This window comes from Lissotriton helveticus, chromosome 6 (assembly GCF_964261635.1).
Source record: "Lissotriton helveticus chromosome 6, aLisHel1.1, whole genome shotgun sequence".
Lineage (NCBI taxonomy): Eukaryota > Metazoa > Chordata > Amphibia > Caudata > Salamandridae > Lissotriton > Lissotriton helveticus.
Genome location: NC_136067.1, coordinates 468,439,621 through 468,456,670, shown reverse-complemented (window position 1 = coordinate 468,456,670; position 17,050 = coordinate 468,439,621). Strand labels below are relative to the sequence as shown.

Below are 17,050 nucleotides of genomic sequence, written 5' to 3'. Positions count from 1 at the left end.
CTGGCATAGTGGTGGTTGGGGGACGAAGTCCCTTTAGATGCTGAGGGTCCTTGGGGTCTAGGAACCCCTCCTGTTGCCTCCAGTAAGTCCCACACAGCGGGATTGCTGTGAGGACTTGGAGGCCACTCCCCCATTCTCCACTCTGCAAATGCGCCTCCTGGCACAGTTCTTGTTGGGGAAAGAATTCCACTTTGACCCTGAGGGCCTCAAGACTAAAGTAGACTACCTCCCCCAACCAATAGTGCACCTGAAGGTGCATTTGCAGAGTGGTGGAGAAAGGGGGCATTGTCCTCCAACATCCTCTCAGCAATCCTGCTGTGTGGTGGTTACTGGATGCAACAGAAGGGGCCCCCAATCACATTACCCTTCAACACAGACAATCAGACACATATAGAGTTACTCAGATAATCAATCACTCACCCGTACAGAAACTATGAGTAATGATAAAATTATGCCAAGAAACAGATAAAATAGGTCCATTACTCAGAAAGTGTTATTCCAATAGGAAAATTAAACTACTACTATCTGCTATCTTCTAGGATTACGTGGACTGTGGACCCAGTTCAGAAAAGTATAATTGAGTACAGAAAACAGTATTCCTGTGGTGGTACTACTGTATATGTTTTTAAATGCATTTGAGAATTGACCCTTCAAAAAACCTAAAATCAGGAGTTCAGGAGATATTAAATTATCATACATTAACAGACTGTGCTCTCTTTGAGGTTTATGTAGAGTAATTTGGGAGATTCAGGGAAAATCTGCATGCCTGTGAACTGTAACTTGCCACTATATGCTTCTAAGAAGAGATTACCAACATTGTGCAATTATCTCCAAAGTAAATAAGATTAACTTTTTCACATTATCAAAATGCAGATTATCCATATTACAGAAGTCAGTTGTGTGCACATTCATAAATCAAGAGACATACAAGATTTTTATTTAATGTACTGAGCAGTCATTTGCAATTCCGTTGTACTCAAGTTACCCACTCCATTGCAAAATCATGCAAGATATGTGCTCAAAGTGGTGAGCTGTCTCCACAAAGCAAAAATGATAGAAAACGTGTTCAGGAAAACTGAAATTATGAAAAATATATGAAAACTGGTATTCTGGATCCATGCACGCTTATACCAATGTAAATGAAAAAATACCCTGGCTTTCTTCTATGTGGAAAATTGAATTAAAATATATAGTTTTTCTGTTCCAGTTGACCAAAACCAGGACTTGTGTTGGGAAATGCTTTACACCAGCAACTTGTGTATGTACCTATTTTATTAGACTCAAACATTGTTTGCAATAACATTATTAAAAAAAAGACAGAATGGGGCACACTCCAGCCATAAACATTAGAAGTGTATTATAAGTAATGAGAATAACAAAGTGAGTGTGCTGGGAACAACATTTGCACAGTACGTGTAAGGAAAACCTAAAATTAAGAAAAATATAGGCAACCAAAAATACGAAATCCACCATTCATGTAACAATATTCTCACATAAATTTAAAATACCATGGCTGTCTTCTACATGGACAATTGAAATAAAATATAGTTTTTTTCTGTATCAGTTGATCAGAATCAAGGCTTACGCTTGGAAAAGCCTTAAAACATCAACCTATATATGTCTCTATTTTCTCAGATTCAAATATTGTTTGTGATAACATTACGATGGAGAGAAGGTTGCACACCTCATTTATGCACATTGGATAACAATATTAGTGATAGAAAGCAGACCTAAGTCATGCACATTAGGAGAATAAGATTAATAAAGAGAAAGAAAAAAATGTGTATGTTGGTTTGTTGAGAGGGGCTGATCTGAAGATGTAGGTCCCCCAAATGATTCGATTTAGCGCTACGGCACTGTGTTGCATTTGAAAAATATTTTGGGAAATGAGAGTCTTACTTGAGCAAGGCAATCTTGGGATAAATACTTTTTTAAATATTTGAATAACTCCATTTTAAGATTGTACAGATTACTTGGATTTTATATCACTTTATGAAATTGCACATGGATAACAGTAAAGTCAGAGAGACCATTATGTTATGTGACCGGGGACAAACCTCCAGCCAAGTGTAAAAACCTTTTCTATCTGACGCAGTATTGATTTTATGCCTAATTTTCAAGTAAAACTGAATGGTACAGCAGGAATACTTCACTATGAAAGTGTAACTAAGCAAAACAATTTTAACGTCAAAACAAACACTGAGTGCCCAGTTAACAAAGATCTTCATGTGATCTACTCTTGTAGAACTTCTGGTTCACTCTTGAATTCCAGAAGTAAGCAAAGAGTACACACAGGGCTATTAAAAGAGTAAAAAAACACCTGATCATAACAGAGTATTTGTGAATTGGCCCTTTTTTTCCTGTTACTATTTTAATGTGCGCATCGTAAAATGTATTTGTAAATGTGTATTTTATAAATATATAACACAAAAAAAATCACCATTCTTTTTGTAGTGGTGAACTGTTCAGATCCAGGATTTGTGGAAAATGCCATCCGTCATGGACAGCAGAATTACCCGGAAAGCTTCAAGTATGGTATCAGTGTGATGTATCACTGTAAGAAAGGCTTTTACCTGTTGGGCTCGTCGGTGCTGACGTGCAAGGCTAACGGAATATGGGACAGGTCGATACCCAAGTGTCTGTGTACGTATATATCAGATTATTTACAATATGCAAACTCTTTATAAATTCATGTCAATTTTCTATATTTCCGATTATGAACTTGCCTGCTGATCATGTCGCTTGTATGTTTTCAACAGTCTATTCATGCACATCTTAAAAATGTTCTTGCAAATGTCAACACTGCAATCAAATTCATTTACATTGTAATTGGAATGCGATGAAGTAAACCAATACTTTAGGCAGTTAGTAATCCATATTAAACACACAATGGCTTAATCATGATTCCTGCATTACTTCCAATTATAATTAGTATTTGCTCACTGTATATTGGCTTTTACTTAGTCTATTTCATCCTTTCCTCTTGCTTTTGTTGATATGTACAACCCCTTCAAGAGGAACATGTTGACCCTGATGTTGTTCAGTCTTTTACCATGAGGAAGTTTGAAGAACCGGTTCTGTCCCCCATTTTCAATTCATTTCAGTATATAACGAGGGGTAATGCTCGATTTAAAACAAATATACCACGACACAAATAAAGTTGCAAATGTTAGAAAGACAGCGACCATTATTACCACCTACATAGCCTAAACCTTTTTTCATTCAGTAAACAATGAAGTTGTGAACAGCAGAATTGGGAAATAGTGCTAGTTATTTTCCTTGACCAGACATATGTGCACCTCAGGCCGTAGCTTAGGTGAAAGTGAATAACAAAAGTTATTATCTTGTACCTCTCCCAGTGCACTACTGTATACAGTATCATGATAGGTATAATGTAGCATAAACTAATGTGTTCAATGTGATGTTATCACTATTGTCCCATGTAAAACCCATGTCATAATCCCACTCCTCTTTGTCAAACATTAGCACCTTATATCAATAAACACAGACCAGCACTCCTACTGCCATACTTTCATATTATATTCACAACTACTGTATCCTTCATTCTCAAGCTATAGGAGACTGAGCAGACATGTCAATTGTTTATAATTAATGTTGGAGCGGGCCCTTTCTGCAGGATCACCCCAAATGTATGCCTTACCTTGCTGAACTTGTAAATTAAATGCTACTAGTGGGCTGTTGCACTTACTGTGCCACCCACCAAAGTAACACTGTAAGCCATGTTGCTGCCTGCTATTGCAGCCAGAGGTGTAGATTTAAACTGCCATTTCGACCTGGTCATATAAACATTTTGCCAGGTCTAAACCTTCCATTTTAATTCCTATTAATCACCCCTGAGGTAAAACCTAATCACATTTAGGGCCGGTGAAAGGTATTTCAAAAAGTAGAAAATGTGATTTTAAGTTTCACATAGCTTGAGAGTGAAGAATTCCAAAAGTTTTCTTTCATTGTTGTAAAGCTATATCCCCCATAGACTAATACTTGGTAACTTAATTTTAGGATTAGATGGAGAAATGCTTCTTTCACTCATTGTAATTGTAATTTAAAGTCATCTTTATTGCTAAAATCTGATTTTAAATTGCTATTCTGAATATGCCACTTTTAGAAAGTTGACATTTTTCTGCCTAAACCAAATGTGCCTTTCTAGCAGTGTCCTGGGACACATTATGTGAATGGCTCTCCTGTGGTATGTTGTGTATTCCTTTCATATTTGGGGATAATATGGCTGTGGGTGAGCAGCAGGGTTTATGACCTTTTGAGCAGGATGTCCAAGGAAGCTGTGCTCTGCCCTTCCTGAGGTCCAAAATGTAGCCTCAGGGATGACTTTTAAGGGCTGCCTGCCCTACCTGATAAAAGCCGCCCTCATGTAGGTCTGCCTGTCTTTGTCCCCCTAGACGTAGTGGAGCCAAATCTAGGAAGAGGAAGAAGGTTGGACAAAGGGGACATCCCAACTGTGAGAAAGTAATCCTTTTGCCCCTGATCACCATCATTTGTATGCTTGGTACTGGTGGTAACTGAATCTTACTGTGCCCTGGACTCTGCTTTCCAGACCCAGGGCCAGTGCTCCTATATTAAGGATATGCAAATAATTTGTAATTATAATTGGTACTGACAGCCTAGTTGTACGTTCCTAGTATATAATAGGGCATGAAGGTTTAGAGGCCTAATAGACTTAATGCACTTAAGCATGCACTACTGTGTTGCCAGCTGTCATTTTAAAGGCAGCACTACCTTTCAGGCTACCTTTAGAATAAATGTATATGCAAATTCGACTTTGGATTTTAAGCTACTTTGAAAGACTTAAACAACCTTTTTTTTGGATATGTCACCTCTAAGGTCTCCACTATGTGCCCCTTGGGATGAACATTATAAAAGATGTTTTATCAACCATGGTGAGGAAAAAACTAGTGCCAACTATGTTTTCCCCATTGTGGTGAATGAATAGCTCCGTAGGCTAACATTGTAATATTTTATTTAACTATAAACATTGATAGGGGCCTTTCAGAATGTGCTTCAAGGTATCAAACAAATTATTAGTTGAGATAAATCCAACAACCTGTCGCTGTAAAATTTATAATAATTATTACAGAAAAAAGCTATACAACTTTCTTTCAAGTGAGCCAAAGTCCAGCTTTCCAACTGCTCACTCCTGATTGATTAGTCTCTTCCCAGACTGTGCCAGTGCTGCCTGATTCGGTGAGAAGTGTCCTGTCAGAGGACACAATAGGCTTCCTTTGGGTATAGAAGTATATGCTGCAGAGCAGATTGCAGGGAGGGGGTGATGGGTATTTAAATTGGTCTTCAAAGGGAGAATGCCACTTTAGGACAGCACAGACCAACCCCCAAATTCAGCTTTTTCAGGCACACAGGAGACTCATTGATAAGATTAGGGAGAGTTTGGAAAATTAGCCACTTCAGTAGGTTGGGTTAGCCTCATACAGCTCCTCTGGAGAGATTTTCCCCATGTTGGATTTTGAGAGAATGAGGCTTTCTGGAACAAGAATATGCCACACATTTAAGGAAGCGTTTATACACCTGGATGACACCCTACCTCCCATTGGTCAGGGGTGCCCCCCTGCTTGACGCCCAAAAACTGTTAATACATATATGGGAGAACTGTAAAGCTCCTTAGATCTGCTAAATGAAGTGATAAGAAGAAGAAGGACAGCCCTGTTGACTCCTTGGCTTTCACCAAAAGGACTGCACTCATCAGGACCGACTGCTCCTCCTTCTCACTAGGACTCTGCACCAGAAGGACTTTGCCTGACTCTGAAAGTCTAAGGAGTGGACTTCCTGCAAACTACAGGTTAACAGAGCCCACCTGCATCATCTCCACCAAGAGTCCCCATTATGGAGTGTGTCCAGTGGAATTTTAATGATTTGGCCAGGTGCCTTGTGGGAATTGAGGTTCAGGGCTCCCAAGTACCAACTTGGAGATTCCAGACCCTTGGATTGGGGTGTTTGACACTTTTTACCCCCAAGAGGAACTTCAGGAAGAAGTTCCGGAAGGCTGAAGATCTTTTGAGCAAGTTTTGGAAAAAACTTTATATGGTGACCAACTTGACATCGAGAGTCAATCCGGCTAACTTCAACTGCAACCCAGCCTGGATTTAAGGTTAATACCGCTGAAAGCTACAGACTTCCAGGATTTGATTGCAGTAAGTCAAGCTGGCGAACCTGCTGAATTCAGCCTGACGAAGTACCATGCTCGACATTGAGTGTAAAAGCTCCAGAAAAATGACTAAGTGTGAACAGTAACATTTTGACGGAGGCCTTCAACACGGACAACCCCAAACTTTGACTTCGTCCCGTTCAAGACCGACCAGATGTCCCAAAGTGCAGGTATGTTTTTGTAAGCACAAGAAAGTATTTATTCTTTAATAACTCATATCTCCATTTCCCTACATTGGACCTTTATTGTTTTGGTGTCTATTTGTTCAGAAAAATGTAATCTACTTTATAACCTGGAGTTGGATTTTTACTGTGCATTGTTTTACTTATTTAATATATTGGTGTTTTTAAATGCTTTACAAACCTTTGTCCTAAGTTAACCCTGCATGCTCATTGCTTGCTATCCAGGATTGAGCACATGATTAATTCATTGAGACCCTAATAGAAACTTTTATTGTGTTTGTGGCCTTATTACTAGTGGTAATCCACTACTTATCACTACTAATTATCCACTTTCCAAAACCCACATGCAGGCTGGCACTGAGTATCAGAATAGCACGCTTAGAACGCCTCATCAGAACACTCAAGGACCTGTTGAAGATTCAAAACAAGAATTTCCCTTCTGCCTGATGAAAGAAGTCTGGACCTATTTTACTTGAACCCAAGCTTCCCAGAAGTGACACAAATGGTCAGTTGGCTGACCTTCTGTTGACCTACAGGGACACAATATGCTTCTAGAGGCCTCTCTGCAGTTGCCTGCCTGACCAGCACCAACTGAACCTGCCTGGACCTGGCTAAGCCATGCTGCCGGCCTCTGCTGGGGTGAGACCCTATTACAAAAGACTTACCCCCCAGGTCCTGGACCCATGACTAGGACCAGAGTGTTCTTCTACTGGACTTCAGATGAATATTAAGACTGGGCTCCTTGCCACCGTAAGTGGGCTCCTCATGGCAAATAAGCTCCAGTGTCAACCTTCTCTTGACGCCAGTGATTATTATCCACATCAGCAATGACCACCACCTCTCCCACCAATATTTTTGTTCCAAACAGTGCCTGCCTGCATCAACTGCCAATCTGAAGCTCCAGCGCCAACCGGTTCCTACTGCAGAAAACATCCTCCTTGTGACCCCTGACAAATCACTGCTCCCATCGAGGCTCCGGTCGAGACTCTTTGCATGAACTTGGGCTCTTAGAAGGTCAACTCCATACCAGGGCAAACCTTGTCAGTATTTCCGACTCTCATCTCAGTTGTCTTGAATCTGGGATTTTGACACTGTCCAGCATGAACAGATACCCACAATTGCTTTTTGATGCTAGTTTTCATCTGAAACATTCACAACTCATACTGTTTGGTCTATTGATTAGATTTTTGTCAATGCAGTGTATTTTATTTATTAACATTAACTCTATTTTCTCCAAAGTATTTGTTGATTTTTTCTAGTGATCTGTTTACTTTATTGCTGTTTGAGTGCTGCATAAATGCTTTACAAATTGGCTGTAAGTTCTGGCTCAAAGCTTTTGTGGCATGCTACCAGATGGTTAAGCATATGTTTATTTAGTGACGTTTGTGGTTCACCCTGACAGGAACAAAATCTATTAGTAGAGTAGGGCTTTCAAACCTCCCAACCAATAACTCAATTTCTTACAATGAATATGTACATTTAGCATGTAAGTACTGACTGAAGATCAGGAGTCTAACTTTTTTTTAAAAGCTCCCTTTTACAACACGTTCTATGAAGTGAATCAATCGTTGGTACTGTTGGCAATGTGTGCAAATACTTAATTTTACCGTTGACATAAAAAAAATACAATCAGATTTGCTCCAACAGTGTTATTGTTTATTTCAGCACTTCTTAAAGCCACCTAGGCAACGTTGTAACTCTATCATGCAAGAATTACCAACTTAAAATTTTAAGAAGTATTCCCCTATGTCACAAATTGGGTCCATAAAAGGCATGAGTTGGAAGTTTGTAGTGAAGGGAGTTGTAAACATCCTCCTTAATACACATGTCGTGTAGTGTAAAACTTTCCGCTTCTTGATCAGCAACAAGTTCACTCTTTACTGTCTTAATTAAGTTGGTTGCAAGACAGTTGAGTCATACAATCTAGCTTTATTTTTGCCTTGCACATTTTTACCTTTCTACAGTGTTTAATTTAGTGAGCATACAAAAGAATCTCAGTTTTGCAATTAATTGGATATATTATAAATCCAGACTGTATGCATATTCAGATGATGTATGCCACAAATCAAACAATTATGGTTATTCTTCATCTTCTATTATGTAGAAAAGTGTCTATAATTAACGTCACTTTAGCATGTGACATCGTGAAGCTGAGAAAATCTATTTCTTTGTGGACATTCTAGATTAAAAAATGTTGTCTGATTGCTCTGTGTTAGTAAGCAAAGCACAACTCATAACTCAAGTCAAAAAGCATGATTTAAGCACAACTTAACATGAAGATGACCAAAATAAATAATGATACAGGCAATCATTTTATCTGCTAGCACTATTTGGCTGTCCAAAATGGACTTGTACTGCTGTATAAAAATGTATTCAAATGGAAACAAACATAAGAGTCTAAAGTATATTTGGAAAATACACTATTTGAGTAGGTTGTGTCTACTAGTAACGTAAATCACCATGGGGTGACCCAGTATCCCTCAGAACCTGGGCAATAAAATAAATTTCAAACAATGGTTCTGTCGGGTATGTGAAATTATTACTTCAAAATATGCATGATTTCATCCCAATTCACAGTAGTCCTTCAATTACTGCACAGAGCTTGCTCTCAACGCAAATCCAATACCACAAGGATTCAGGGTAATCAATTACTTTTAATCCATGAATTTCATTTTTCATTCATAAATAACCCTGTATACGCATAATTTATTTAGAATTTACAACAAACGGCGCAGATAAAAAAGTGAATAAGGTATGACATCATGTGAAATTAGTGACATTCAAACGTGCTTATGTACAAGTGAGTGAAAGAAAAGGGAGGGGGCAGAAACGACTTATTAGGCCAGTTAAAGTTGGTAATTGTAATTAGCCCAGTGATCCACTCAGTTGGTCTAGCATTAGGCAAAGTAAAATGTTCCACAGCGGATCAACTAGCAAGCACCTCAGATTTCCGAAGTCCCATAAAGTGTTACATATAGTTGTGCTGTAAACCTCCAGGACCTGCTGTGATTGGGTCCCACTGGAATCCCAGACAAGAAATGTCAAAAGTAAATGGAGGCTGCACCAAGTTTAAAGTGAATCAATGGAGCCAGAAGTTTATTTCAAAAATATTTTTTCTTTTAATTTTCTTATTTCTCAAGGTGCACAAGACAGCCAACGCGTTTCGCTCCCAAAGGAGCTTCGTCAGGGCAATTATGATGAACGATAAGTCTTTCAATAGTGCAGTCAAGTTGAATGGAGAAACTCTCACCAATATGATAAGCTTGTGCACCTTGAGAAATAAGAAAATAAAAAGAAAAAATATTTCTGGAATAAACTTCTGGCTCCATTGATTCACTTTAAACTTGGTGCTGCCTCCATTTACTTTTGACTGGTCTAGCATTAGGACTGGGTATTCAACTGATCCAATGTTTTGAATATCGTTGACGTTTCGACCCTGTGGGACACCTTAGTTGAGGGTCTAGCGCGGGTCTTCTTCAGGACAAGGGGCAGTGGTAAAGCGCCTATGGATCTCCATACGATTGACCCCAAAAGGTTGTAGAAATTAATTTCAGGTGTAGGTTACTCGTATCTAGTAACTCAACGAGTTTCTTCCCACCAGAATCATTAGTGGGGTATTCTTTGGGCTTTGGAAAAGGATCCCTTCTAGCCAAGGTCGCCTTATCAATGGGACGATCTATTTGTTATTCAGATTATGACTAGGGCGCGAGATCGGTATCATCAGCTCGCTCCTTCGGCATTCCGTCAAAGTAACTAGTAACGTTCTTAAGGAAATCAAGTCCCTTAAGTACAGCTCCATCCCTTGTGGTTTGCGACTCCACCTTCGTTCACAGAGGCCACCATCTTTCTTAACTTAGGCAATGGAAGCTGCCATATTCCCTGATTCATGCAGAATCATTGTCAAGTCTGCCTTTTAACTCAGATGTCACCAGACCATATCTTTCTAGGAACACATACATATATCTAACCAGAAGTATATAGTCTGAATTGATGTCCTTTTGTCTTATATGCGTATAATGAAATGATTAGGATGTATACCTTGATGCACATAATCTATACATGAAATTCCCAATCTTATTTCAGACATTGAAATTTCTGAAAAGATTTAGAATATAAGGACTGCCATTTGACCACTTGTCAGTAGAGGTCCATCACAAACACTATCTCCCATGATTCTACCAGAGGTGATCACACCTGCTGCCGGCACACTTCACACATCGCAGATGATACATCTTGCCTCAAGAATATACTAATAAAAGCTAAGTCCCAGAGGAAGACTGACTGACTGCTAGCATAGTGGCTGTTTGATGTTCACGGAGAACACTGTTTTCGCACCTCCACTGATAAAGATAGACTTTGCTGTCAACATGGTATGCAGTGTGTCTCTTCTCCCTAAGAAACTCTAGATTGCAATGACTGCCTTTCATGCTCCCATAGTATAACACATAGAAGTAGGCATTAGGGTGTTAGGTTCAGGAAAATATTCAAAATTACAATTTAATAATGCAGGAAATGTTTATATTTTTATCGGTGTTTATAATGTGTTGTTGCTGTTTTCACAATTTTCTTTATAGTTGTTTAAGATGTAGTGGGAAACAGATTGTCCCTTTAATTATACATACTTTTAAAGTAAACGTGTTTAATACAGTGTTTGTGATACTTTGAATAATGAAAACAGGTTTGTTGCCGTTTCATCCTTGCCCTTGAGCTCTTGATGGGACGGTTAGTAACCCAAAAGCAATATTTCGATGCAGCGCCTAATTTGTAAAAAAATGAGTGTCATGGCTATCATCTGGAGGCCATAGCAGCTTGCTCTACACATTGCCCCTGCCATGCTACCAATGATAGTAACAACACAACCAACCATCACACTTCTTCTACAAGTGTGACAATTCAGACTATTCCAGGCACCTAAATCTCTAAGAATGGCTTGAGTGGCATGTAATGGTATTTTTTTGTATATGTTGAATTAATAATTGAATGTTTTTGTGGGCATCTCTAAATTACCCAGACGGCACCACCTTGTGGAAGACTGTCACATTCACCGATGTTGACAATTAATTGCTGGTGCCTAGCACCGGAAACCACTCGTACAAATTAAGCACTGTCTGTCAATTACACATTGAATAGTGTTTTGCGGGGCTAAAACAATTTGAAGAATTTAAATTATTGAACCAAGTTCACACTTGGGTAGGAAGGCACCACATGTAGACTTACGCCTATGTCGTAACATAAGACATTTTTTGAGTGGTTGCTCTGAAGTTGGGGATAGAAACTCTAGCTACATTGTTAATCTAGGTAAAGTAGGCTAATTAGTCTCTCTGGACACATCCCTAATGTTAGAAATGTTTCATAAGTTTTCTGAATACAATTAGTTTCCTTGAAGGTCTGGATCCAGGTAAGCAAAAAATGCCAGAAATTATTCTTTATTGACTCAGGGAAGGAACATAAATATATGGTCAAGCATTGAAGATATAGCTAAATGTTAGCCCACTTTCCCAATGGATGTTGTTTCTTAACAAATTAGCTTAGATTAAGTTGAGGTACTTGTAAGAACAGAAAGAAATGCTCTTGAATGATTTGAGCATATGTGTGTCTTTCAGTTCATTGAAGTATCAGATTTCCTAGTTTTTAACTCCTTAAATTTTCTGAATGGGGGAGATGTATTCTTTCTGTAGCTAGCATTTGGCATGCTTTAACTTTATCATTTTAATGAATTGTATATTAAAATAGAAATTTTGCCTTGAAAGTTCTAGAAATGCTTATTAACATATTTAACAGCTTCTGAAGATGGCTGCTAGTAGAGATGGGACATAGCACAGACACCTGTGCGAACTGTACCAATTTCTTTTATGGTCCATTTATCACAATTTGTTAGTGATTATAGAAACATTATAGAATGGTCCAGAGACATTTAGTGGGTGTTACTTAATTTTTTATCACAAAAGAAGATAGCAGTCATACACTATAAACAATGTTAATTGTGGTTAGCTCAGTCACAGCTTGCCACTCATTGAGTGTAGTGCAATCACCTGAAGAGTTTGGTCCCTGTGGTCTATTTCAGGTGCCCATAGTACGATGGTTTCTCATATCTTGATGTAGTTTCAACTCATTTCCCCATACTCTAGGCCTTCATAGTGCAGGAGGATCCAAAGAAATGTGTCCTCACAGTGGCTACTGTAAAGTAATACTTGTTAAATGTGTTTTGGATACTAAAATATTAATTAAAATAAAGAGGGGTTCAACTTTAGTTTATTCACATTTAAAAAAAGAAAAGAACATCTGAGCTGCCCAAAGTGATTTTAAAACTACTTTCCAGGTAAAGATAGTATTTTACTCTCATAGTTCACGTAGAGCCATTTGATTTTTCCTTGGTGTGGATATCACAACATATATACTCAAGCCAATTAAATAGAGTGAAATGCAATTCTGTGTTTCCACTAAAAATGTAATATGTTCATAGTGTCTATTAGATGCATTTGGTCACATATACTGTGAACCACATTGAGATACACAATTATCATCTAAATCCCAACAATATTGTCCTATACCTGGTCACAAATCTTTTGCTTTTCATAAATAATTCAGGTTAAAAATACTTACAACTGTCGACCATGGCGTGGCTTGGTGAGCCATCATGGAGGACTAAGCCTAATCGAGCTCTGTGTGTCCACACCATAATCCATTCATAATCCTACCTTAATCCTGCCCAGAGGAGTCAAATATCGCAGTCGCAGGTCCCATATCCGTGTGGCGTGCAGAGATCCCCCGACGCCCGAGGTAGGAGAGCTGCAACACCAGTTTCCCTGGCAAGAATGCACCGGCGAGGCGCAGGCCGGTTCCTCCTCCCGGTGCTCCAGTCGCTGCATGGGGTGACACGGCAGTGTTCGAGATCAGGTCCCGACTGAGGGCGAGAGCAGCGGAGGATTGGTGTGCTCCCAGACGCCTGGAGCCCACGGTGTAGACCAGCGGAGCGAGCCTTGACTCGGCAAGAGGAACGACCACCCCTCCCCCTCACCCAGGGCTCTGCCATCTTCTCTGCGCGCCTGCCTGAGGGCGTAGCAGGCCCCCTTGGGCAGCGGTAGTGCTGGGTGCCTGATTTCCTCCTGCTGCGGGGCTGTGGGGGCCGTCCCGACCAGGTCGGCACTTAATCCTGAGTTCCTGGACCGGCCGGGTGTGGCTGGGGGACTGCGGCTGAGCCCTGGAGTGACAGGCCTCCATCGGGGGCGGACCGGGGGATGCTGGGACTGGATCACAGCCCCAGGTGGTGAGCGATCGGCCCACATAACTACCTGCTGCCTTACAACTATGTCAGCGCTCTCCCCCACTCCTCCTATACCTGGGGTGGCTCTATGCAGCTGTGTAGGCCTGACTGAAACCCTTGGTGGTCTCTAGTGACTGGATCTTCTTGCTGGCTGGCCTTGGACGGGCGGCCCCTGTGGGTGAGACCCAGATTGCTCCGTGTGTGGTCCTGAGCGTGAGTCAATGACCCATCCAGGACCCCATGTATTACTTTGCACAGCTGGTGGTGACCAGGAGGGGGTTTGAGACTTGCTTGTACCACAATGTTGTTGCTGGGCCTCTCACATACAGCGATCGCTGGCTGCTCCCACCGTGGTCCTCACTGAGGAGGTGGTGGGGCCCTTCGACGACTGGTCCCTAAAACTTGAGGATTGGGTGCGCGACGACTACGCTGGCAACTTGCTCCTGGCTGCACCCGGAGGGGGGGCCCCCTATATCGGAGGCATAGTTCTGGAGGCCTAGGTCTGCACATATTCGGGCCCTGCATCTCCTCTCCTATGCTGTGGCAACCCATCCCGTGGCACGTGTCTGATCCTGTATCACCAGCCCATATTCCTTGTGCGGCTGCAGCAAATTTAGTCTCCCTCCACGATGGGCAAGGATAAGCCAGGTGGGGCAGGCCCCAAACAGGGCACCCTCGACCAATTCACTACGCCCACTGGAGGCTCCATGGGCAGTGAAGGCAGAAGTTCAGCACCTGACAACGCGGCCCTCCTGGCAGCGATCAACAATGCAAGGGACATTTTGGACACCAGGATCGGAGCAGTGGTGTCGGAGGTCTCATTCTAGCGCCAAGACCCCCGCAAGACTGTCGATCGCATCAATGATGCGGAAATAAGGGTCTCGACCGTGGAAGATATAGTTTCCATCCTCTAAAAAAAGATTAAAACAAACTCACAGTGGTGTCGCAGGAGTGAACTTCCAGGGTGGAGGATGCGGAGGGCCGAGCGAGATGCAGTAACTTACGATTCGTGGACTTGCCGGAAGGCTGTGAGGGTGTTTTAATGACTGGCTTCATAACTCGGTGGCTCACGGATCTCATGTCGAAAGAGCTCCTGTCCTCTGCCTTTGTGGTGGAGTGTGCTCATAGGGCCCTGACACAAAAACCTCCCCCGGGCGTGGCTCCCAGGCTGGTCATCTCCAAGATCCTGAACTATGCCGCCAAAGATGCAACTTTGTGCCATGCCAGGACTCATAAGGACAGTTTTCAACATGAGTCCCACTCCATCATGGTGTTTCCAGATTACACTCGCCTCGTCCAACAGCAGCGCCAATCTTTCAGCGCGGCAAAGCTTAGGCTTCGAGACTTAAATGTGCAATACATGCTGCTCTATCCATGCGAGTGATCTACAACTCCAAGTCGCTCTCCTTTGATTCTCCTGAGGCTGCCTTCGCTTGGACAGATGAACTCCCCCAGCTCCGGTCAGGCTCACCACCATTGGTAAATTCAGCTTCCGCCCGCAGCTCGCGAAACCGAAGGCCACGGCGACCCAAATCCAAGAAACAATGGGGTTCAGGATCTGACAGGATGTCTGTGAACCCAGAGCGGCCCCCTTGAACATTTTGGAGCTCCACAGGTGATCAATAGCAAGTTGACAGCGATTATTGATTTCTTGGCAGTGTCGGTGGGGGGTTCTAAGGAATGTAGTCTTAGGATGTTTCTGTTCTTATGTTATATGCAGACAGGCCATTTAGGTTTTGATCTCTCCGCTTTAATTGTTTTCGGCAGTATATTGGGCTCACTTATGTATTTGATATCTTTTTATAGTCGGTCTTTTTGCACTTTTTGTTTACAGATTTCGCCAAAAAGAGATCTTATTGAATTAATACTGGTAAAAAGGATTACCTCTGAGGAATATTACAATTACCATATACTGGATATAAGAAAACTGTTAGAGGAGCCTCCTGTTTAGTGAGTATTTATTTGGATTAGGATTATAGGTTAGTTTACACAGATTCGTCTTAGGATACATTTTGATTGCGGCATTCCTTTATTTCAGAATTTGGTTTCTCACATTATTTGTGACCATATATACAATTTTATGGCACATGGATTACCAGTTGGGGTAATTTTTATTTAACTTCTTTTTCTTTATTGGCATCTTGGTCCTTCCATAGACACTGTGGGGTACACTTTAATTTTGGTTTTTCTTAGGTGACCGTTTCACAACTTTGGGACTATATTCCTTACCTTTTACAAGGGTGTTTATTGCTCTTCCTATTTTCACTTTCTTACATTATGGAGGTGATGTTAAAACTTATGGAAGAATGTCTAATAATTATATTTCCTAATTACTTCCTCTTGGGTTGCAGCCCTGATGAAGTCATTGAAGCATGACAATAATGCCTGACGAAACACGTGTTGGCTGCTGAGAATATTATTTGCTGGGAGAATAAACAATAAATCTCACTTGGATATACTACCAGGATTGAACATTGAGCCCCAGTGTCTTTTTACCTCAAGATTACAATCGAGTGGATATTATCTCGATAAGGACTATTGGATGACGTGATCTTTATTGACAATCGGATGTTGTGACCTTACAATTTGAACTTGTTGCAATCAGAATAATTTTGAATTACAACATATATTGTGGAGTGCTCAGTGAGAAATTATATAATTCTGTAGTCTTAGGATGTTTGTGTTCTTATATTATATGCAGACAGGCCATTTAGGTTTTGATCTCTCCGCTTTAATTGTTTTCAATCAAGGGTCAATGTTGCTAGGTGATGTAACTGCTTTCGGAGACCTTACAGAAGTCTCATGGAACATCAGGGTCCTGCTACACAAGGTGAAACGTGTCGTCGTTCTGCGTCAGGCAAAGAGGTACGGGGACATATTCTACTTTTACAAGAGTCTCACCTACTAGGTACCACAGCCCAATGTCTGGCCCGCTTCTGCTTTTATCAAGTACTCCATGCAGGGTTCACCAGGGGATTCAGAGGGGTGGCTATTCTAATACATCGCAGGGTCCAGTTTCAGCGCATAATACACAAGGCTGAACCTGGAGGGCGATTTCTCTTTGTCACAGGCACATTGTAAGGGTAAACATAAGCAGTATTTAAGCCCCTCCCCCACTAGGAACAGTCTTTATTGATAAGAACTCGGGAGTCTGGGGGGACGTACCTAAGGGCGTGTTCCTGTTAGGGGGCGACTGGAACAACACGATGGGGCCACTGGACCGATAACGCAGTACAGACAGCCCACTACTACCGGGCCCCACAAAATTGCATACATTGGTCCCCACCCTGGGTTATTATTATTATTATTATTAAGCGTTCTTATATAGCGCTCGATTACCCGTAGGCATCTCGGCGCTTGCCTTGGGAACCCGTCCTGGTTTTTCCCTGTGAGATACCCGTACTGGGCATC

General features: G+C 41.3%; 1 protein-coding gene across 1 annotated transcript in view; it reads left to right on the top strand.

Moving 5' to 3' along the window:
- CSMD1 (CUB and Sushi multiple domains 1) overlaps window positions 1-17,050 on the top strand; it is a 4,503,734-nt gene that overhangs the window by 4,178,431 nt on the left and 308,253 nt on the right. The window contains exon 55 of the mRNA XM_078647516.1: window positions 2,455-2,643. Within this exon, the coding sequence (XP_078503642.1) occupies window positions 2,455-2,643 (189 nt within the window). The remainder of the gene's footprint in view (window positions 1-2,454; window positions 2,644-17,050) is intronic.